Below are 23,342 nucleotides of genomic sequence, written 5' to 3' on the forward strand. Positions count from 1 at the left end.
ATAGAGAGAGAAAGAGAGAGCAAGCAAGCACGAGTGGGGGAGTGGGACAGAGGGAGAGCAAGAGAGAATTCTGAGCAGGCTCCACTCTCAGTGTGGAGCCCCATGCAGGGCTCCATCTCACGACCCTGGGATCCTGACCTGAACCAAAATGAACAGTTGGACACTCAGCTGACTGAGCCAGGCTTCCCTCAGCTCCCATTTTTTAAGCACTGAACTGTGTCAGGCATCATACTGGGCATGTCACACATGCCATTTCTATTAATGCATAATTGTATTAGCTATCTACTGCTATGTAACACAGTAACCCAAATGTAGCAGCTCAAAACAAGAAACATTTATTATTTCACATATTTCTGAGGGTCAAGAATCTAGGCACTTAGCTGGGTGAGTCCCTCTCAGGGTCCCTTATGGGGTGACAGTCAAGTCGCTGGCTGGGGCTGTGGTCTCAGAAGAACTGACTGGAATGAACACATCACTTCTAAGCTCACTAATGTGGCTGTTGGTGGCAGGGTTCTGTTCCTCACCATGTGGGCCTCTCCGTGGGATTGCTCACAGCATTCCCGGCATGACTTCCCCAGACTCCACAATCTGGGGCGTGGAGGAGTGGTGGGGTATAGGACCCAAGATGGAAGGGGCAGTCTTTTATAACCCAATCTCGGAAGTGACACATCATCACTACTGTCATATTCTATTGGTCACACAGACCAGCAATGGCAGAGTGTGAAAGGGGCCTACACAAGAACATGAACACCAGGAGGCGTGACCACTGAGAACCAGACTGGAGGCCACGACAACTCAGTGAAAGAGATATTATTCACCCCATTTTATAGATGAGGACACTGATGATCAGGGAAGGTAACTGATTTGCATGAGTTCACAACCAGGAGCACCCAAGGTGGGGTGAGAGTCTAGGTCTGTCTGATTCCAAAGTCTGTATTTTCCCTTCATCCACAGCCTCACCAAGTTGGAGACATGTCAAGGGAATACTGTGTGGCTCAGCTGGGCCAGAACACTAGACACTGAGTGGCAGACTCGGGGAACCTGAATTCAATTGTGACACGAAGGAACACACAGAAGGATTCTGAGCAGGGAAAGCTAGCAGTGGATTTTCACTTGAGGAACTGGGGTTCCAAAACCCCAAGAGCTTTTTTACCTCCCTGTCTCCCCTCGCACCTTCTCCTCCCACCTCTTTCTGACTAAATTCTACCCTCCCTCAAGGTCCAGCAAAATGACACTTCCTGCCAAGCCCTCTCTGTCCCCCAGCCAGGACACCATTCTTCCTCTTCTTTGGGCCTTGTTCGTCTCCCACAAAATGAAACACCGTGTCTCTCTTGTGCTGTACTGAACCTCCATGCTCCTGTTTGTTGAGTAGGTGAAAGGCCATTCCTCCCATTTTGCCATAATTTATATGGACTTGTCTCTGGGCCCACCTTTCCCACTCTAATGAGCAGACCTCGGGCGGGGGCTCTACTTTGGAGGAGACCCCAGGATAACCAGGAAAGGGAACAGCACACAGTAGGTTCATAGTAGTGTTCATTAAGGAATGGCCACAGACTGAACAACCCAACTTTCTCCATCCCCAGGTCTCCCAGCCTTCAACTTCCCCCCAACCCTTACTGTATTCAGAGCCCAAGGCTGCTGGGAATAAATAGCTGCTTGCTCAGGGTATAGAGGCAGCAGTTAAAGGAAATAATTGGGTTTTACTTCTGGTCTTATTACCAACTAGCTGCCCTTGGGCTAAAAGCCAACAGACAAAGCTAATACTTATTGAGCATTTAACAGGTACTGTTTCAACATTTTACACAGATTACCTCATGTGATACAGCAATCCTGTGAGGCAGGAACTATTTATTATGTCTCCCCTTTTGAAGATGAGGAAAACTGAGGCACAGAGCATTCACTAACTTACACAAAAATCATATAAACAGTATCAGGCTTCTGGGCAAAAGACTGAGTCAAGACGTTCAGTGGGAGAGTGTTCTCGGTAGGGAACAGAGGGAGCAGCACCAAGCATGGCTGAACAGTGATTTGACCACACAAAGGCTCAGCCCATTCCATGTGCACTGGGAGCCCTGGGGCTGGTTGCTGGTGCCTTCCTGGAGACAAGGGACTGGACATGTACGCCCCCATAAACCAACCATTAAATGTGGGGTGCCGCCACGGAGGGTGGCTAACATCGGATAAAAAGCTCCTGGGGGCCTAGCTGATGGGTGCCTACAGAAGGACTCGGTTGCCAGCAGCCCACCCTCCAGGCAGCTGGGCAATGGATGACTCACTCCTGAAGAGAAGATGTGCGAAACATCACGACACCCACTACAAACTGCAAGTGGTGGAATGGGGATCCAAACCTAGGCAGCCTGAGCTGACCAATGGGCTGCAGGTCCCTAAGTAAATGGTCGGGCTGGGTTTGAGGGGGGGGGCGAGGTAGGGTGCAGAGAAACATGGCAGGCCCTTCCCCCATAACGCTGGCTGTTAGTACCGAGCACTGCCAGGCACTTGCTAAGTTTTTAAGTGCTTAACCTATTTAAGTGTTGCACTAGGGACACAGGTAGATGATCCCAATGTTAAAGGTGAGGAAACTGAGACGCAGAGACTCTAAATAACCTGTTCAGTGTCTCACAGCTCTCAAGCGGCAGAGCCAGGGTTGAAGCCCCATGTGTCCTCCTCCAAAGTAACCCACCACTCTGGCCTCCCACCTGCAGGGCTGACCCTCCTCACTGCTGTGATCCACTCTTCACATCCGCCCCTGTGGATCTGGGTACCCAGGAACTGGGCCAGTCACTAATACTCCTTAAGACTCAATTTCCTCCTCTGTCAGCTGGGGGAGGTAGTAGTCATTTACCTCAGAAGGGTAAAAAAAACACTGAGGAGATGGACGTAGGAGTCAGTTGTCAGGGATCCACAGGGGACACCAGCCTGGTGGACAGACAGGGTTTTAGAGAAAAGGGACCCACCTTCAACTCTTGGAAAGAGAAACCTTTGGAAACCATCAACAAAATGCAAAGGTGACCTGTGAAATGAAAGACAATATTTGCAAACCACATATCTGATAATGAGCTAATATCTAAAATATATAAGGATTTCATTCAACTCAAGAGCAAAAAAAAAAAAATCCAATTTAAAAATGGGCAGAGAAACTGAATAGATATACTTCCAAAGAAGACATACAAATGGCCAACGGGTACTCGAAAAGGTGCTCAGCATCACTCGCATCAGGGAAATGCAAATCAAACCACGAGATACCACCTCACACCTGTTAGAATGGCTGTCATCAAGAAGACAAGCGATAACAATCTCTTGTTGAGGATGTGGAGAAAAGAGAACCCTCTGGCAACTGTTGCTGGGAATGTAAATTGGTGCAGCCACTATGGAAATTATCACGGAGGTTCCTCCAAAAATTGAAAATAAGACTACCATATGACCCAGCAGTCATACTTCTGAGAATACATCCAAAGGAAATGAAAACAAGACCCCAAAGAGATATCTGCACCCCCATGTTCACTGCACATTATTCACAACAGCCAACATATGGAAACAACCTAAGTGCCCGTCAACAGATGAGTGGACAAAAAAGATGTGGTATGTAGATGTAATGGCATATTATTCAGCCATGAAAAAGGAGATCCCGCCATTTGTGACAACACGAGCTGCACTTTGAGGGCATTATGCTAAGTGAAATAAGCCAGACAGAGAAAAACAGATACTACATGTTACCACTTCTAAGTGAAATCTTAAAAAAAAAGAAGAAGAAGTCAAAATCACAGAAACAGATAGCAGAAAAGTGGTTGCCAGGGGCTGGGTGGGGTGGGGCAAATAGGAAGACATTGGTAAAAGGGTACAAACTTTCAGCTATAAGATGAATAAGGTCTGAGGACCTAATGTAAAACATAGGGACTATAGTTGATAACACAGTATTGTGAAATTGAAATCTATAAGGTGATGGACGTGTTAATTAACTAAAGAGGAGAATCCACGAACAATGTCTATGTGTATCAAATCACCATGTAGTATACTTTTGATATCTTAGAATTTTATATATCTGGGGCGCCTGGGTGGCTCGGTCGGTTAAGCGTCCGACTTCGGCTCAGGTCATGATCTCACGGTCCGTGAGTTCAAGCCCCGCGTCGGGCTCTGTGCTGACCGCTCAGAGCCCGGAGCCTGTTTCAAATTCTGTGTCTCCCTCTCTCTCCGCCCCTCCCCTGTTCATGTTCTGTCTCTCTCTGTCTCAAAAATAAATAAATGTTAAAAAAAAATTTTTTTAAAGAATTTTATATATCAATTATATATCAGAAAAACTAGATTAATTACTTTTTAATAAGAGATGCTACCTTTGGACATATGGTCACATTAATAGCTTTAAAGATGGATAAAGGATTTACTGTTAAATGAAAGACAAAGTAGCAAGACTGGACATTTATGTCATACTTCGTAAAAAAAAATAATAATAAAATGTTAGAATCTGTATTGATAAAATGTCAGGGCAGGTTGGGAACTCTACACCAAAGAATTAGAACGCTGGTTTTCTCTGAAGTGGAGAGAGGATTACTAGGGGCTTCCATATTGTATATTTTTGAACATATGGTCTAATTTTGTATAATGAAATTCTACAATGAATTTATATGGTATGAATTTTTGCATTATGTATATAAATCCTAAAACAAGGAAATTTTAAAAATAAGATTCTCAGTTTCCAATATATATTCAATATAGTCCAATTCAGCAACACTTACTGCACCTAATGGTGGGCCAGGCCCAGGTCTGGGCAGAGAGGCAGTGTCTATGTAGGAGAAGAGCAGAGGAGACAGGAAGGTGACCTGCTGGGTGGCCTTGGGAAAACCACCTAACTTCTCTGAGCCTCACTCTCCTCTTTTCAAAACAAAGATGTGACCTTAAGTGTGATGCAAATGAAGAGACAGACTCAGAGGTTCTGAGCAAAGGGTCCTCACCAGGTGCCATCTTACACACTCCACGAACAGCTTGCAGGGTGGGCTATTTTACACGAGTGTCTCCATCTTACAGAGGACGAAACTGAGGCTCTAAGAAGTGGCCTGGAGAGCCCAGATCACACTGAGACTCAGTGGTGGCATCAAGATGCACAGGTTAGAGCCCCCCACCCAGGTCCTGTCTGCCCTCCCACTGTCCATCCGCTCCTGGGCTCCAGAGCCCCCCCTGGGGGGGGGGTCACTGTCTAGACCAGTGGTCTAGACAACCATCTTTGTGGCTTAAGTATTCCTTGCTCCCCACTAGGAGGCCAGCTCCGCAAGGGGAGGGACTTTGTTTCGCTCACTGTCCTATCCCAGGAACTAGAAAGAACTATGTCTGGCACAGAGCAGGTACCACATGACTATCTGTTGAGTGAATTCATGAAAAATGAAAGAGTTCCCTAGTAAAGAACCAAAGGAAGTACCTTCAAGGTCACAGGGCTGAGCGGGACGTGGGCCAGGTCCCTCATTCCCACTCAGCCCTGCCTCTCCCAAATCCAGCGCCTCAGGTCAACACCCCCTGTCCTCGGCTGCCTGAGGCACGGGAATAAATTAGTCTGGTCAGAGAAGGGTCTCGACAAAAGTGAAGATGGCTTGATGCATTTCTAGCTAGACCTCTGCCTTTAGGGCTGTTTGTGCCTCAGTTTCTCAACCTGGAACACGGCATCTGCTGGCCCAGCGGCTGGAGGTCGAGAAGGACCAGGACCAACGTGCAGAGTTGGTCTTTCTGGCCTCATTCCTCCCTCCCCGCAGGCTGGGCCAGCCTGAGGCGCCCAGGGAGCAGCCAGTCAGACCCATGCTCCAGCCCAGGGGACGGGGTGGTGCCATGAGGAGGTGCCTCCAACACGGAGCCACGGGGTCAGGGCCGGGAGGCCCTGTGTTTTCTGACACCATCGCTGTGGACTGGATGAGAAAAGAGGTCCAGAGAGGGAAGGGAGGTGACCTGGGACAGGAAGGACTCAGTGGCGAGCCCAGGCGGTACAAGAACCTGGGTGTTGCCTCCCAGCTCAGGCCTCTCCTCTCCGTGAGCACAGGGGACACCCAGGACAGGTATCGGCCCCCATTACCGTGTCCTGGCCAAGGGCAGCCAAGAGCATATAGGTGGAGACTCACTGACAGGCCAGGCAGGGGCCCCAGCTCTGACCATAGTCCTGGCCTCCCTAAAGAGACACTGTCAGCCATGACACGGGCTTCCTATAGCACCTGCCTGGGCACAGAGGCCTGACCCCCGGGCCAGAGGCCTGTGGGAGGCTAGAGGTCTCTGGGTCCCACAGGCTGCCATGGACGGTCAGAGGCCCAGCAGGCAGCAGGTCTGGCTTCTCAGGACCCGGATGAGGCCAACAGGAGGTGGAGCTGGAGGCAACAGGTGTGGGAACCTGGGCGTGGGTGCTGACACCATAGCGACTCTGCTATTAGTCTCGGTGGTGGTTCAGGGGCCTGGGGCCTGGGCCTCCAAACAAGGAAAGAATCCTGGTAGGTGTCTAATCCCCCCGCCCCCACAGCCCAGGTAATTACCAGTTAAAACTACTCAAATTGAAGGAGTTGTACTAGTGCAATTAGCACATCAGAATAAAGGAGGCCCTCTGACAGCTGGCTGGGCCCGCCCACAGACCGGGCTTCCACTGAACAAAGATCTGCTTGTTAATCCCACAGCGTCAGAGGCCTTCGATCTTCGTGAAACACACAGAGATGGCGTGGGAAGAAGCTGGCATCTGGAATCCACAGCCCCTGAATGATGTCATGGATGCGCTGTGTGGCCCTGGACTGGCCATTTCACCTCTCTGAGCCCATGAAAAGGGCTTGGGGTGGCTCAGTCAGTTAAGCATCAACTCTTGATTTTGGTTCAGGTCATGATCTCATGGTTCGTGAGTCCGAGCCCCGCATCAGGCTCTGTGCTGACAGCTCAGAACCTGCTTGAGATTCTGTCTCCCTCTCTCTCTGCCCCTCCCCCTTCTCCCTCTCTCTCTCTCTCTCTCTCTCTCTCAAAACAAATAAGTAAACGTTAAAAAAAGAAGTGTGGGACATTCCCACACATCCAACCAAGGCTGGCCAGCAGCTGGGAGGGACCAGAATCGGGAGCAACCAGGCCCAGGCTCACCGACCAGAGGCATGATTTTCTGTTCCTCCCATCTATCAACTGAACACACAACAACCCTGACGATGCGTTGATCTCTAGGAGCCCCACTTTACAAGGAGGATCTGTGGCTCCAAGAGGACAAGGGACGTGCCTAAGACTACACAGCAGAGGCACAAGAGGAATCAGATGTGTCTGAACTAAGGGTGATGCTTGATTCACAACAGCAGCTCCCACCAAGGCCGTGTGCGCCTTGACCATGGGATGCTGGGGAAGCAGGACATTGGCCGGGCAGTGACTCACTAATGGATGGGGTCCATTCTCAGGATAACTGTATCTACAGCCCCTCTTGGTTCTGAGCCCCAGGTCAGCTTGTTCTGAGGACAGGCCTCAGTTTTACACATGGTCTCCATTATCCCGCATCCCCCACCCTGCCCTCTAACCAGGAAGGTGGCATTCACTGGCCCAAGTCCTGTGCCTGGCACTGGGCTCTCAGCAGAGGTTAACAGCCGCTTCCTGCTGTTCCCTCACCTCAGGCACCCACCAGCTCGGGGCTGGGGGGGGACAGAGGCCTCCTTGGCTGTCCCCTCGGCCTGCCCCAGTGTAGGAAGCAAATGGCTAAAGACCCCACAAGACCTGCCGCTGCTCCATCCCCTGGGTTTCTCTGCCTAAACCCCTCTGGAAGCTCTCTACACCCTGAAAGCCTGCCCTCCTAACAGGAGAAAGAAATATCAGCTCCTTGAGGAGGTGGATGTAGGGCTACCTCCTTGTCCTGACTGGGCCACAGAGAGGCTGTGCTATCTTGGGCATAACATTGTCTCTCTGAGCCTCAAAGTCCTCATCGGGGAGATGGGGATGAAGATCATGTCTGGTAACAGGGCTGTCGGGAAGGTCAAGAGTGACGCTGTGGGTGAAGGGAGGCTGTTGGCCTTGGCAAAGGTCTTCTCCCATCTAAGCCTGAGCTGTAGTCCCTGCGCCCCCAGATCCAGTCTGGTGTCTGCTCCAGCCCTGACCCCACAGACAGGAGGCAAAGCGGATAGGGGACAGATAGTCAGGACTGCAGATTAAAGAACATTTAATAATAGGAAAGACATCTTTGAAAACTAACCATAAATGGCTCCACGACTTGTACAGAGTTTCTGCAGAGAGGAAGGGCTGGGCTTTGTGTGGGAGAAGGAGGGGCTTCTGACCTGCCCACCATGTCCTTCCACAGCCTGGACCTTCACAGCATGCCAAGCCACGTCCCAGGTGCTGCGCTCAGGGTGACAAGACTGCCCACGGCCCCACTGAGCTCAGAGTCCACTCCTTCCCCACCCGCTGCCCTGACAGCCACACCCTCACCTACAGGGGCTGGGGCTCTGGCCAGGGAACGGGCTGCTGTGGACTCATGACATCTTGGGCTCTCATCTCAGCTCTGGGCACTCTGATGATGTCACCGGGGCTTTCCATGCTGAACTTTGTCCCTTTCTCCAGTACTGCCCTTATCACTGTGGCAGCATCCCGGCCTGTTTACTCATCCGTCTCCCCAGGACCACACTGTCTTCCTGGCACTGCCCGGTCCACCCGACATGAGATGATTCCTACCCTTGGGTGTTTCCAGGGGCGGGACGAACGCGCACATCGATGGGACTCACATCCGCGTCTGTCTGAGTGAGCGGGGCCCACAGCCCTTGGACTCGGCCGCCCTGAGCTCCGCATTCCCAGCCCTCTGTGGGGGCGTGGCCGCGATCAAAGGGGCGCGCACCGGCCAAGGCGGTCCCCTGGACCCGTCCGCACCCGCGCGTCCACCCGGTGGTCTGGTCGTACGGTCACCGGGGCCCCGGACGCCCACCCCGACGGCCTCACTCACCCATGTTGACGAAGCTCATGACCAGGTCGGCGCGGCCCGGGCGCCGCTCGGGGGGGCCGCCGTCCTCGTCGTCGTCGCGGGCCATGGCGTGGTACAGGTCCAGCATGAAGAGCGGCGCCGACGCGGGCAGCCGGGAGGCGGCGGACGGCGCGCGGGGCCGGGGCCGCCCGGGCAGCCCGAGCACCGCCAGGATCTCGCGCTGCATGTCGCGGCGCTCGCGCGGGCCCAGGCGGCGGGCCGGACAGCCGGCCGGGGCGCGCGGGCCGGGGCCGCCGCCGCTCAGCGCGCACAGCGCCAGGCCCACGAGCCACAGCGGCCCGGGGCGCGCGGCCATGGCCGGGCCGGGCGGGCGCTCAGCGGGCGCGCATCCGCTCCGCGGCCGGGCGGGGACCGGGGCCGCGGCCGCCCCGACGGCGGACGGCGGACGGCGAACGGCGGGCGGGGCTCGGGGTCGGCCGCACGGGCGCGCTCGCCTGCGGTTTCCCAGCACCTGCTGGGCTCGGGCGGCGTGGACGCGGCAGGGGCTCCTCCGGGAGCTGGGGGCTGGCGGCCAATCTGTCTGTGGCGGCCAATCCGTCAGTCGGCTGCTGCCGAGGCCCGCTCAGCTGCAGGGGCGGCGGGCGAGCTCCGGTCTGCGCCCGGGACGACGCAAACCCGACGGCGCCTCTCCAGCTGGAGCTGCGGTCTGCGCCGCGCGCCCGCCTCCGCCGCCCGTGGGCCCCGCGTGCCGCCGTCGGGCCCCGCCCCCTCCGCTCCCGACCAATGGGGGCTCGGGGCGGGGCCAAGGCCGCCGGACCGAAGCCAGGGGGAAGGGGCGGTGGGGCGCGGGTGGTGCAGCAGGTGGTGGTGACGCCGAGATGCCGTCCGCTGTTCGGTGGTGGGCTGGTCCGGCGAGGGGTCCCCTGTCCAGCTGCCGGGTCGTCGGGGTCATGCTGGGCTCCCCTCCCAACCGGCACCGTCGGGCGGGCGGGGGGCCTCGGCCTGGGGACACGAGGGTAGCGGGGCAGTCGGGAGAAATGAGGGCCCTGCGCTCCCGCAGGGCGTGTCCTCCAGCACTCTCGACCGGGCGGGATCCGGGGCCTGCGTCCCACCATTGGAGTGACCCCGCAGTCCCGCCTTAGTGCGCGGAATGTCGCTCCACGCGACACGAAGAAAAGCCTCAGTAGGGTCTAGAGGTAGAGAGGCCCCGAGGTGCCAGTTGTGCCCGGAGAGTGAGACGCGTTCCTTTGCCATCAGCCGCCACCGCAGTTCCTCGCTGGCCACCCGGCTCCTTGCCCGCTGTCCCTTTGCACGCGCTATTGGAGGCTTCTTTCGCGACACCTGCTCAGTCTCTGCTCCCAGCGTGCGTGCCACCCACCTGGTTCCCGCGTGCTCCTGGCTAGCGCCCCAGGCGAGACCCCCCATTCCCCCATGTTCCGGCGACCGCACTGTCACCGCCAGCTCTCGCTGTACGCCCTGGGGACCCCCCAGTGCTGATCCCGCCTCCCGCAGGAGGGAGCCGCGCATCCGCCTCCAACTGGGCCAGGGAGCTCTGGGGCCCTTCCAGAGCGCCCGGGAGCCGCCCTTTACGCGTCTTAATTGTCGCGGCTTTCAGAGGCTTGCAAGAGAAAGAAGACTCTACACGGAAACTCGTTATTGACTCAGCCCCCTTCTGCACACTCGGCTCCTCCTGGGCGCCCTCTCACTACATTGATTCATCTATGGCTAAGGCAGTGAGCTGGGAGGAAGTGACACCTAGACTGAGCTCGGAAGGCTGGAAGGAATCGGCCTGGGATGACAGGAAAGGGCAGAGGGAGAGCTGGAGAGCAGTTTCCAGGCAGAGGAAACAGCTGGTGTCGAGGCCACAGGACTCCAGGGAGCACAATGCAGGTAACACTTAGCACTTACCATGTGCCAGGCAAGGTCTGCGTCACTTCTTGAATGCTTGCACATATAGAGTAGATGCCGTTTCACCCCCCTCTTTTAACAGATGAGGAAACTGAGGCACACGGAAGTTAAGGGACTTCCCCTGCAGGTGAGCTGTTCAGTGGAGCCTGGAAAGCCTGGGAAACAAATGGCCAGGGTGAGGGTGAGGCTTGAGTGGCTGGCAAGATACGGACCCAAAGGACCTTGCAGGGAGACTAGATGAGGACTCCGGACAACAGATGGTTATGGTGGCCCCAGTGTGGATTCAATACGAAACTTCAAAAGAAACAAGAAGTCCACCGAACTTTAAAGATTCCCATCATCACTTCAAACTTTTAAAAAAATCAAGACTTTTCTCTCACATTCTAAATCGAACCAATCATTTGTTGGTGCTTTAAGCCCATGCCTAGTCTGCCTTTTTTTCCAACGGGTAAATTTCCGCACTGCTTATAAGCCCCATAAGGATGCGGCAGCTTCACCACTGAAAGTGCCCAAGGCAGAGTCCGCTGCAGAGGGGAAGGATTGCAGGGATGAAGATTAGAGTCAGGGCCCACAGATGGAGGCAAGTACAGTAATGGGGTGGGCAATGACCATGATCCTTTCCGGTGACAGGGTAGAGGGCAGAGGAGAAGCTGTTTAGCAGGCTGCATCCCCAGGGCTTGGTGAGTGCATACTGGGGCAGGGTCAAGGGGGTATCCCTGTGTCAGGCTAGTTCAGGGTCTCTGAATCTCCTGTCCTCCTCACTGTCCTTCTCTGGCCAGCCCTCTGCACTCCCCTTTGAGTTCACACCACATCCTCCGGGTCCTCAGATCTAGCCTGGAGTCCTCAGGTAGTGTACTGTGCAACACTGGGCTTCCAGCTAGACTGTAAGCAGCCCAGGGCTGGGCGGATTCTTATAACAGAAATCACTGATCTCAATTAAGGGTGAGCAGAGATAGCTGTGTTCTTTAAACAACAGGCCTCAAATTCCCATAAACCTAAACATCAGGTTTCAGTCATTCCAAATGGCGTCTCCCTGAAATTCAGTTCAGCGGCAACCGCTGTGGGCTGCTCTGTGCTCTGCCCTGAGCCAGAGATGAAGCCGACGGTTCCCTGCCTCCAAGGGCCCCCCACAACAGGGGCGACAGTCTGATGAATATACAGTCTTAAGGGGAGGCAGAAGGAAGGCTGTGCTCCCACCGAGGGCCCGGTAAAGTGCCCGGATGGGCAGAGGACAAGGAGCTGGGAAGTGGGGGTGGGGATGTGAGTGGAATCCTGGAACTCCGGCCCTGGAAGGGAACTGAGGGGGGGAAGATTTCTTGAGAGATAGTGTCAAACAAGGGCTTTCCCAGCCACCTGGTAATGCTGTGACCTTGGGCACGTTACTGAACCTCTCGGGCTGTTTCTCATCCGTGAATGGGGTCACGATGTTGGGTTTGTGCATAGAGCACTAAGCACAGTAGCCTATCACAAACAGTCAATAAACATTAGCTATTGTTATTATTAAAATATGATTACACTATTCAAAGTACTAAAAAATGCCTTTTCCTGATTACTAAAATAACTTGCTTAATTGCAGAAACTTTTGAAAATATAGAAAAGTAAAAAGAAAACAAAAATCACCCAAACTCATATTCTAGAAGTAAACACTGGCAATATTTGGTATTTCTTTTTCTTATATACATGTGTATATTTTTAGTACAAAAAAATAGGATCTTGCTTGCTTTATTGATTTCACAAATGGCCTAAATGATTTCATAAATGGCATTTCACCATGCCATTATTTATGTCACATAGAGTTTTTTACTGGTTTCATGGTATTTTTTTCATCATATGACTATCATAATGTATTTAGCCAGGCCCATGTAATTGAATAATATGTAATTTTTATTTTATTATTTTTTAATGTTTTTTTTTTTTTTTTTTTTTTTTTTGGGAAGAGAAAGAGAGCTAAAGAGAGACAGAGAGAGGGAGAGAATGTGAGCGGGGGAGGGGTAGAGAGAGATGGGGACAGAGAATCCAAAGCGGCTCTGTGCTGACAGCAGAGAGCCCAATGTGGGGCTCGAACTACAAACCGTGACACCATGACCTGGGCCAAAGTCAGACGCTTAACTTACTGAGCCACCCAGGTGCCCCAAATATGTTAATTTTAAAAATATTTAATTGGGGCGCCTGGGTGGCTCAGTCGGTTAAGCGTCCGACTTCAGCTCAGGTCACGATCTTGCGGTCCGCGAGTTCGAGCCCCGCGTCGGGCTCTGGGCTGATGGCTCAGAGCCTGGAGCCTGCTTCCGATTCTGTGTCTCCCTCTCTCTCTGCCCCTCCCCCGTTCATGCTCTGTCTCTCTCTGTCTCAAAAATAAATAAACGTTAAAAAAAAATTAAAAAAATATTTTATTAATTAATATTTTTAATATTATATGCAATGCTTGGTAATTTCTTTAGGATTAGTTTCTGGAGGTAGAGTACCTGGATCACAGGACATACACAGTTTATAAGGTTTTTGCTACATATTATCTGTTACCCAAATAGTGTGAAGGTGCCCATTTTCTTTCACCCTTGCCAACACTAGGTATTATTGTTAAACACATGAATAAATAAATCTCTGCTGATCTGACAGGTAAAACCACCTCTCTGTTGTCATAATTTGCATGTAGAGGGATTACTGACTGCTGTCTTGAAACCCTCTCCCCTTTTGGCTCCCAGAACACCTGCTCTCCCATTTCACTCCTTCCTCCCGACTACTCCTTCCCACCCATTCTTAAACATGATGTTCCCTGCTTCTGTCTGCAGCCCTGTTCTCCCTCTTAGACTTTGAACCTGGTGATGATGAGCTCACCCACCTGAGACGTCATTGCCTTCATACAGTCATTCCTCACACCAAAGGTATCCCCTGCACGGACCCTCTCCTGAACACCAGAAGTTATATCTAAAGAGTGATTAGACATGGTCAAAGCCAGAAGCCAGGGAACTGATGTGTGTTCCTCCCTCCAAAGGCAGCTCAGTCTGTTGATTCCACCTTCCAATGTTTCTCGAATCCCCCTATCTCTCCACGCCCTCCTCCTGTGTGGTTCATGGAGCATCTCCTCCACCCCGGATGGCTGTAACAGGCTTCCTTCCAACTGGTGTCCTTGATTCTCATTCCCCATCCCTCCCACACTCCTCATTCCCCAGAATGAATTTCTAAATGAAAATCTGATATCTGCAAATGGCTCAAAATCTTTCCATGGGCTTTCACTTCTCAAAGCAGAATTTTCCAAACTGAGGTTCGTGAGGGGGCTCCTACAAAAAGGAATTTGGTAAACACTACATGCTACATTTCCCCCTTCCCTCGGGGGAGCCCTAATGCAATCAGCTTAAATTTAACTCAATATCTTCCAAACGCATTTGGCCCCATGTCTTGGGGACCAGGAGGGCACTAGGTGATCACATGAGCAAGTGCCCAGCACTCAGTTGGTCCCTGCTGCTGTCCCCTCTTTACAGTCTTCTCTAGCTACCCATGGTGTATACTTTGCTGCAGTCGCACGGGACTACCTGTTGTTCCCTCACCTGTTCTGTTGTTGACATTTCTGTTCACCTGCACATGTGGTTCCCTTTACCAAGAATGTCCAGATCCCCTTTGCCTGTCTGGTCAAGTATTACCCCTGTTTAAGATAAAGCTAAAAAAACATCACCTCTTCCCAATGCCTTCTCCACCTTCATAGGCAGATGGTCCTCTGCTCCCCCAGCTCGCTCATTTTATCAAACTGAATGACATTTATTTGTTCCTACACTTGCTGTCCACTCCCTCCCTCTCCGCTGTGAACTTCTCGAAACAGAGATTGTCATCCCGATTTACCTTCACATCCCAGTGTCAGGCTCATGCTTAGGGTGTCAGTAAATATTTGCTGCGTTTACTAGCCTCTAAGAAAGGAGTGGCCTCCAGCCTTCACAAATCCTTCCATGCAGAATTGTCCATCATTGCATGGGAGGCAATGAACAGAAGCACAAAGCTGTGTTGGAGTGTGGGGGTCGGTGACCAGCAAAGCTCACTCTCTGGTTATGTGAGGGGTTCGCTTGCACACCAGCCACAAATGCAAATCCATGAGTTTCCATTGCTGAAACCACAAGATTGAATTCATGATAGCAAGACCTACTCTATATGGAATACGAACAAGAAACAGCAATTTAAAGGAGCAGAGAGAACAGTTTTCCGTAAGAAAGATAACAAAGGAATGGAGATTATCCAATGTTCCCACTGACATATTTAACCTTTGCCTTTTGTGATCTGAGGACCTATGTAATTCTGTCACAGGATCATATCCAGAGCTCCTGTGTCATGATTGTGTCAGACCCAGAGGCTGCCATGGGGTAGGTGCACTATCCTGCCTCATTAAATGACTGCTCAGGGGCCCACAGGGTGTCTCACTCGCCTTCGTGGCTGGCTGCATCTAGGAGGCTGGGAAAATCCAGCTCGTCATGTTCCCAAGGTATGCTTACATGCCAAGAAGAAACAAACATAATGACACAGTTCCTGTCTTCATGGGGAATCTCCAGCCAATGGGTCAGGTCACCTCCTATTAATGGACTAAATGCTCCAATTATAAGTCAGAGATTGTCAGGTGACTTAAGGAAGACAAAAAAAAAGCAAGAGCAAAGGACAAGCTGTCTCTAAGAGATGCGCTGTAAATATAACAATACAGGTTGAAAGTAAATGGATGGAAAAACAATATATCATGCAAATTAAAGAGAAGGTGGAGTGGCTTATTAATATCAGGAAAACTAGTCTCAAGATAAGGAATCTTGGGGCAACTGGCTGGCTCAGAGGGTGGAGCGTGTGACTCTTGATCTCAGGGTTGTGAGTTCGAGCCCCATGTTAGGTGTAGAGATTAAAGAATATTAACAGAGATGGTGATAAAACTGTGCCTTCCTCAGAATCCATTCTGCTGAAACAGGAGGACCTTATGCAGCTCAACCTGCCAGGCTCAGGCTACACTAAATACTGACACGGACAGTTCAAAAGTCGTTCAAAAGTTCTCCCACGGATTTTGGGAGTCACGGGAAATGCGTATGTTTGAAATTTCCACCTGAAATGAAATCCATTTTGTGACCCAAATGAGAGATGTGACCCAATGGATGAAAGGAGTCAGGATGGAGGGGCGTGGGGGGAGCCTCTCGAGGTGAATTGTACACATCACCAAATCCAAATCAAAGCAATGTTGGCGAATCCTTTGTGACTGATGCAGAATCCCAGCGATACACACGGAGCGAGGAGCGGTCTCTCTGACAAGCAGACACACAGGCTCTTCCAGACTTCCTTTCTCCCCTGGATGGTGAGTCGGAGCAGGAGGCCTGCTTAGGCGGAGGAACCCAGGGCTCTGCCTCCACGCGGCGCAGCTCCCGCCCCTCACCTTATGGGCGTCCATGAGGTTCATGACCAGGTCGAGGTCCCCGTGCACGGGCTGGTCCTCGGCCAGCTGCGGCTCCACCTTGTACAGCCAGTCGACCAAGGCCTGCAGAGCATCCATGAACTGACCCGAAAACAGCAGGGCCTCCTCCAACTTGTGCTGCCTGAGAGAAGCACACAAACCTCACTGTTTTGGGGGATCCCTTTTCTTTGACTGGCTCACAGTTCTGACTGCTGAAGGGAACACCGCTTGCACTCTACAGAGACAGGGCCCTCCATGCTGGGCTGGTTCGAAATACAGTTAAAAGTTATCGAGATCAGGGCATCTGGGGAGCACGGAGCCTGTGTGGCTTCTCTCTCTTCCTCTCTCTCTACCCCTCCCCCGCTCACGCTCTCTCTCTCAAAATAAATAAATAAAAACTTAAAAAAAAAAAGCTATCGGGGCACCTGTGTGGCTCAGTCGGTTAAGAGTCCAACTTTGGCTCAGGTCATGATCTCGCAGTTTGTGGGTTCATAGCCCCACGTCGGGCTCTGTGCTGACAGCACAGAGCCTGGAGCCTGCTTCAGATTCTGTGTTTCTCTCTCTCTCTGCCCCTCCCCCACTTGTGTTTGCTCTCTCTCTTAAAAATAAATAAATAAACATTAAGAAAGAAAAGATGTAAAGGTGGCCAATAAGCACATGAAAAGATGTTCACAGGTGCCTGGCAGGCTCAGTCAATGGAGCGTGTGACTCTTGATCTCGGGGTTGTGAGTTCAAGCCCCACATTCAGTGTAGAGCTTACTTAAAGATAAATAAATAAATACATAAATAAATAAATGGGTCGTTGAAAAAAAAGATGTTCCATATTACTAATCATTAGGGAAATGCAAATCAACGCCATAAAGAGATACTTTACATCCATTAGGATGTTTAGCATGAAAGCAAAAACAAAACAAAAGATGGCTATTATGAAACAAACAAAACAAAACCGAAAATAATAAGCGGTGGGTTGGTGAGAATGTGGAGAAATCGGAGCCCTTGTGCATTGCCCGGGGGAATGTAAACTCGTGCAGCTGATGTGGAACAGTATGGTGGTTCCCCAAAGAGTGAAACACAGAATTACCATAAGATCCAGCTATTCACCACTGGGTGCTTATCCAAAAGAACTGACAGCAGGGAGTTAAATAGATATTTGTACGATGCTCATAGCCGCGTTATGCACAATAGCCAAAAGATGGAAGCAATCCAAATACCCATTAGCAGATGAATGGATAAACAAAATGTAAGATATACATACAATGGAATATTATTCAGCTCTAAAAAGGAAGGAAAGTCTGACACAGGCTACAACATGGATGGGCCTTGAAGACATTCTGCTACGTTAAAGAAGCCAGACACAAGAAGACAAATATTGTATGACTCCCCTTAAATAAGATACCTAACATAGTTAAATTCTGAGACAGAAAGTAAAAGCGTGGTTGCGAGGGGCTGGGAGAGGGGGGCATGAAGAGTTATTTTTTAATAGGCACAGAGCTCCATTTGGGGGTGATGAGAAAGTTCTGGAGACAGACGGTGGTGATGGTTACACAACAGTGTGAATGTACTTGATGCCATTGTATGTACACCTACAAGTAATTAAAATGGTAATTTTGACGTCCTATGTATTTTACCGCTATTTAAAAAGTGACGAAAAGAAATATCTAGACATTTTTATGGATTAAGCAGAGTGCAGGGGGCAGGTACAGAGTACTTTGGCATCTTACAGTCGGAGGACTGGGCCCAGACACGCCCCAGTGACGAAAAAGCCTGTGTTGATTATACTCTCCCACAGTAGAGGGCAGTGCTTGAGGCCAAGGTAGCAGTTAAGAACACAGCTCTGGAGTCAGACACACAGGAGTTCCTATCAAAGCTCAGCACCAGCCGCGTGACACTAAACCTCTCTTAACCTCTGACTTCTCGTGTGCAAGATGGGATCATTAATGTACCCACCGAGAGCACGGTGGTAATGGCACGACAGCTGTCCCTCATCCACCTGAGGGCCCGCGACTCACGGGCCGTGGGACTCTCTGAGCCTCACTTCCTCTTCTGGAGAACAGGCTTCAGAGACACCTGCTTCCCTCGGTTGCCCGGCAACTTGCTATTAATAATAAAAGAGCAACAACAGTAATAGAGCCACCACTCCTGGAGAACTTCCTCTGTGCTGAGTGCTCGGCATGAATCCTCCCAACAGCCCTGGGAGGGAGGCGCTCTCCCCATTTTACAGGGACCTTAGGAATGACTTAGTGGTGATGGGTCTTGCTCAGGAAGCGGCAGCTGCATCCTCTCTGTGCGCAGGGCAGCGTGGGCGGTGTGGAGTTCGCAGCTGGGGTCGGAGTCCAGAATCCATGCCCAGCATGTCTCCCCCCAGGTGCTGAGGGTCACCTGAGTCTAGGGCAGGGCTCAGAGCTGCTGGGAGGCTGGAGTCTTGGGCTCTGTTGCCACTTCTGCCCCTGATCACGTCTGCCTCCGGGGTCGGTCCCTATCCTTCCAAGGCCTCCGTTTATCCTACTGTCGAGTGAGAAATAGGGGTCGGGTCCTTTGATCCCCAAGGTCCCTGACCACAAAGAAAGGCAAAGGGAAGTTCGGAAAAGCAGGGAGCCTGTTGGCTGGATTCCTGGCTTGTCTCTGCCCCCTGGTGGACACCAGCAGCCTGGCACCCAGGGGAAAAACTGCCTTTGTGACCTCTGCCCAGGAGCCCACCTCTCCTAGCCCCGGTGCCCAGCTGTTAAACGGGGATAATAGCACCTACCTCTTTGGACTGCTGTGAGGATGCAAACAGATAGCACATGAGAAGTTCTTGGGCAGAGGCAAGTACAGCCTAGTCAGTCAACAGAAGCCACATCCTACAGATGAGATGGTAAGTCCTGTCATCAAGAACATGACTACAAGCTTGTAACACTTGTTCATTATTGGAAACCAAAGTCGTTTACTTAATCTGTAAGTGAATTCACAGTTCCTGTGATCACTAAGCCATCTCTGGATAAATAAACTCACTGGTCTTATATACGGTATTAATTTTTTTTCAAAATACCAATTTTATTTTTCCTTCTTTTATTTGCTTTCTTTGGTTTCTGGTTTTTTTATTGTTTCCTTCCTTCCTGTTTTTTAGAGGTTTGTTTCATTACTCTTTTTTCACCATCTTTAATTTTCTATTTGAGAGAGGGAGTGGGGGAGAGGGGCAGAGAGAGAGAGAGAGAGAGAGAGAGAATCCCAAGCAGACTCCACCCTCAGTGTGGAGCCCGATGCTGGGCTCGATCTCATTGCCCTGGGATCATGACCTAAGCCCAAATCAAGAGTTGGAGGCTCAACCATCTGAGCCACCCAAGCACCCTCTTTTTTTCACTGTCTTAAATTGAATGCTTGCCTTGTTTATTTTTAACACTTGATTGAGGTATAATTTCCACACCATAGAATTCACCTGTTTTAAGTACACACTTGAATGATCTTGAGTATAGTTACGGAGTTGCACAGCCATCACCACAATACAATTTTAGAATATTTCCATCACCACCAAAAGAAAGAAATATACCTATTTTCAGTTTATCCCAAATTCCATTCCAGCCCTAGGCAAGCAATATCTACTTTCTTTCTTTATAGATTTGCCTTTCTTGGACACTTTGCAAAAATACAATCATATAATGTAGTGTTCGGTGTCTAGTTTTCTCACTCACTTAAATAATGTCTTCAAGACTCACCTATGCTGTAGCATGTAGCAGTGCTTTGTGGTTTTTTTTTAATGTTTGTGTGTGTGTTTGTGTTTGTTTGTTTGTTTGTTTGTTTTGAGAGAGAGTGAGGAGTGAGAGAGGCAGAGAGAGGGAGAGTCAGAATCCCAAGCAGGCTCCGAGCTGACAGAGTGGAGTGCAGGGCTCGATCCCTTAAAAGTGACATCATGATCCGAGCCGAAACCAAGAGTCAGACACTTACCTGACTGAGCCACCCAGGCACCCCCGTTCTTTTCTTTTATTGCCAAATAATATTCCCCTGTATGGACATACCACATTTTGTTTATCCATTCACATGTTGATGAGCATTTGTGTAGCCTCCATTTGGGGGCTATTTTAAACAGTTGTTGCTACCAGCATTTGCTTACAAGTGTTTGTGTGGATGTATGTTTTCAGCTTTCTTGGGGGCTTGTTTAATTTTATATGTGTACTGTTTCCTAATAAATGTGTTTAAAGATATAAATTTACTTCTAAGTGATGATTTAGCTGTGTCTCACAAGCTTTGCCATGTGGTTTTGTCATTATTATTCAGCGCTAAATATTTCTCACATTTCTTTATGATTTCCTTTTCTACCAAAAGCTGTCAATACGATAGTTTCCAAACCTATAATCCTATTATAATTTGTCATTTCACTGAATCATGGTTGATACTAACCGTGGTTGATATATGTATGATACTAATCCTTTAGAATTTGTTGTGACTTCCTTTATGAATTACATACTCTATTTTTTTGTAAACGCTCCATTTGTGCTCCATGGTAACTGCTTGAAACAAATAGTTTCTGTAAGAGATACTAACATCAACACAATGTAAAATCTGTTCTTCTATACATTCCCCACACAGGTGCCACCAGGACTCTCTGAGTAGTTCCCACCTGCAGAGAAAGGGATAGGATCATGGTCCATGACTCTGCTCTCCCTGGCTTCTCATTCCTGATCTCCTCATCACCAATGACCTCCTTCTGCACTTCACTGCACCCCTGATGTCTGTGACAATGCTGTGTGCCCTTTCAAAGCCCAATGTCACTGTAGGTCCACCGACTCATGTCTTTCCAACTTGCTTCCTCCACTCGTCAAGCCCCTCCTCTTCTTGGACCTCCTCAAGACCTCCAGTCCATGGAACCCTCCTATTTCTCCCTATCCACCAACTCTCGTCTGTCTTCATTTTGCTCTTCAACCAACTTCAATGTCATGTTCCGTCATTTCGATGACTTCCTTGCAAACATCCTGAACTCCACTGCCTTCCACTACCCCTCAACGCTTACCTATCAAAACCCCAAATTCTGGATTAGCCCGACTATCCATCTTCTTTATGCTTGCATCCAGGCAGCAAGCATCGCTGAAGAGCATAAACTATGGGGTATAAGTAATTCCTAGTCACCCACTGCGATGCTGCTAAACATTTCTATGCTTGGTTGTTTAGATACACTGTTCCCAGACTTCTGTCTTCCCTTTTAGCCCCTCACTCTCAGCAAATGAACTTATGTTCTCCCTGACAGAGAGAAAAGAAACTATCACACAGCTGCCTTATCGTCCTGTCTTCCCCTCCTACCCAAGGACACTCCTGTGCTCCGAATTCTACCCCTGTTGGTTTCCCAGGAGCTTCCACTATTCACTGCAGGGAAGTAAGACAGGGTGGAGGGAGAAAAATCAGAAGGCAGTTGCAGAGGTGTTTGTTTTAAAATGCAAATCTGCAGGGCACCTGGCTGGCTCAGGGGGTGGAGCATGCAACTCTAGATCTCGAGGTTGTACGTTTGAACCCCACGGTGGGTGTAGAGATTACTTAAAAATAAAATCTTTAAAATAAATTTAAATAAATAAAAGTATACATTTAAGTTACACTGAGCTAAATTTTCTCACCTATAAAAAGAGCAAATAATAAAAAAGTGTGACAACACAGACTGATGGTGAAGCTGTGAGGAAACAGGTGCTCATAAATTCCTGATGGGAGCGCAAATATAGTACAGTCTCTATGGAGGGCAATTTGGCAATATCTACCCAAATTTCAAATGCATTTGCACTCTGATCCAGTAATCCCTCTTCTGAGAATTTGTATATATTTTTTAATGTTTATTTATTTCTTTTGAGGAGTGGGGCAGAGACAGAGGGAGAGAGAATCCCAAGCAGAGCCTGACTTGGGGTTCGATCCCACAAACCGGGAGATCATGACCTGAGCCAAAGTCAAGAGTCAGACGCTTAACTGACTGAGAGACCCAGGCACCCCCTGATAACTTATTGTATTGATATATCTCTGTAATAAGAAATGACATATGTCCAAAGGTGATATTCAAAATACCTAACAAGTGAGGCACCTGGGTGGCTCAGTTGATTGAGCGTCTGACTTTGGCTCAGGTCATGATCTTGTGGTTCATGAGTTGGAGCCCTCCATCAGGCTCTCTGCTGTCAGTGTGGAGCTTGCTTCGGATCCTCTGTCTCCCTCTCTCTCTGCCCCTCCCCTACATATTCTCTCTCTCTCTCTCTCTTTAGAAAATAAACATTAAAAATAAATATATCAAAATACTTAACAAGTAGTATGATTGTTAAAATGTATAGTTATAGTGCTTGCTTCGGCAGCACATATACTAAAATGTATAGTTATGCATATCAATAATTTTAAATATTCCATTTTATTTTCTAATTTATCTAAGCTATATCTTCTGTGACTGTCTAATAAGTGATGGAAATTGTAGGTGCTAATTTACTCACCAAGTTATTCTAATGATTTCCAAATCTTATGTTGGCCTTTAGAAATTGTTGGCATATCATTTGTATAGTGCAGTCATCGTTAGCTAAATGTTAACCTTGTCTGAGCCATGATTTGACACTAACCTCTTCCAATTCCATGTCCATTAAATCGATTATCCGTATATTACTTGTGCTCTCAATAGAGAATTTTTTATTTTTTTGTCTGCTTTATTCTTTTCTTAAAAATTTTTCTCTCTTTTTTTAATGTTTATTTATTTTTCAGAGAGAGACAGATAGAGCATGAGCAGGGGAGGGTCAGAGAGAGAAGGAGACACAGAATCTGAAGCAGGCTCCAGGCTCTGAGCCGTCAGCACAGAGCCCAGTGCAGGGCTTGAACTCACATACCACGAGATCATGATCTGAGCCAAAGTCAGATGCTTAACCCACTGAGACACCCAGGCATCCCAGTTGTCTGCTTTATTCTATCCATTACTGAGAAGTATGTCAAAATTTTCCACTGTAATTTTAAATTTGTCTATTTCTTGTTCGTGTTCTGTCGGTTTTTGCTATAAATATTTTGAAGTTATGTTATAAGAGAATATAAATTTAGAATTATCTTTCTGATGAATTGAACTTTTTATTATGAAATGTCCCTCTTTATTACTGCTTTTTGCCTTAAATTCTTTTTCTGATATTAATTAGCCATAACAGCTTTCTTTGGTTGATATTTGAGCGATAGATCTTT

General features: G+C 49.4%; 1 protein-coding gene across 1 annotated transcript in view; it reads right to left on the minus strand.

Moving 5' to 3' along the window:
* Positions 1–9,239, minus strand: part of BMP8B (bone morphogenetic protein 8b) — a 31,907-nt gene extending 22,668 nt beyond the window's left edge. Inside the window, exon 1 of the mRNA XM_042951586.1 lies at positions 8,906–9,239. Within this exon, the coding sequence (XP_042807520.1) occupies positions 8,906–9,239 (334 nt within the window). The remainder of the gene's footprint in view (positions 1–8,905) is intronic.
* Positions 9,240–23,342: the final 14,103 nt, after the last annotated feature.

This window comes from Panthera leo, chromosome C1 (genome assembly GCF_018350215.1).
Source record: "Panthera leo isolate Ple1 chromosome C1, P.leo_Ple1_pat1.1, whole genome shotgun sequence".
NCBI lineage: Eukaryota > Metazoa > Chordata > Mammalia > Carnivora > Felidae > Panthera > Panthera leo.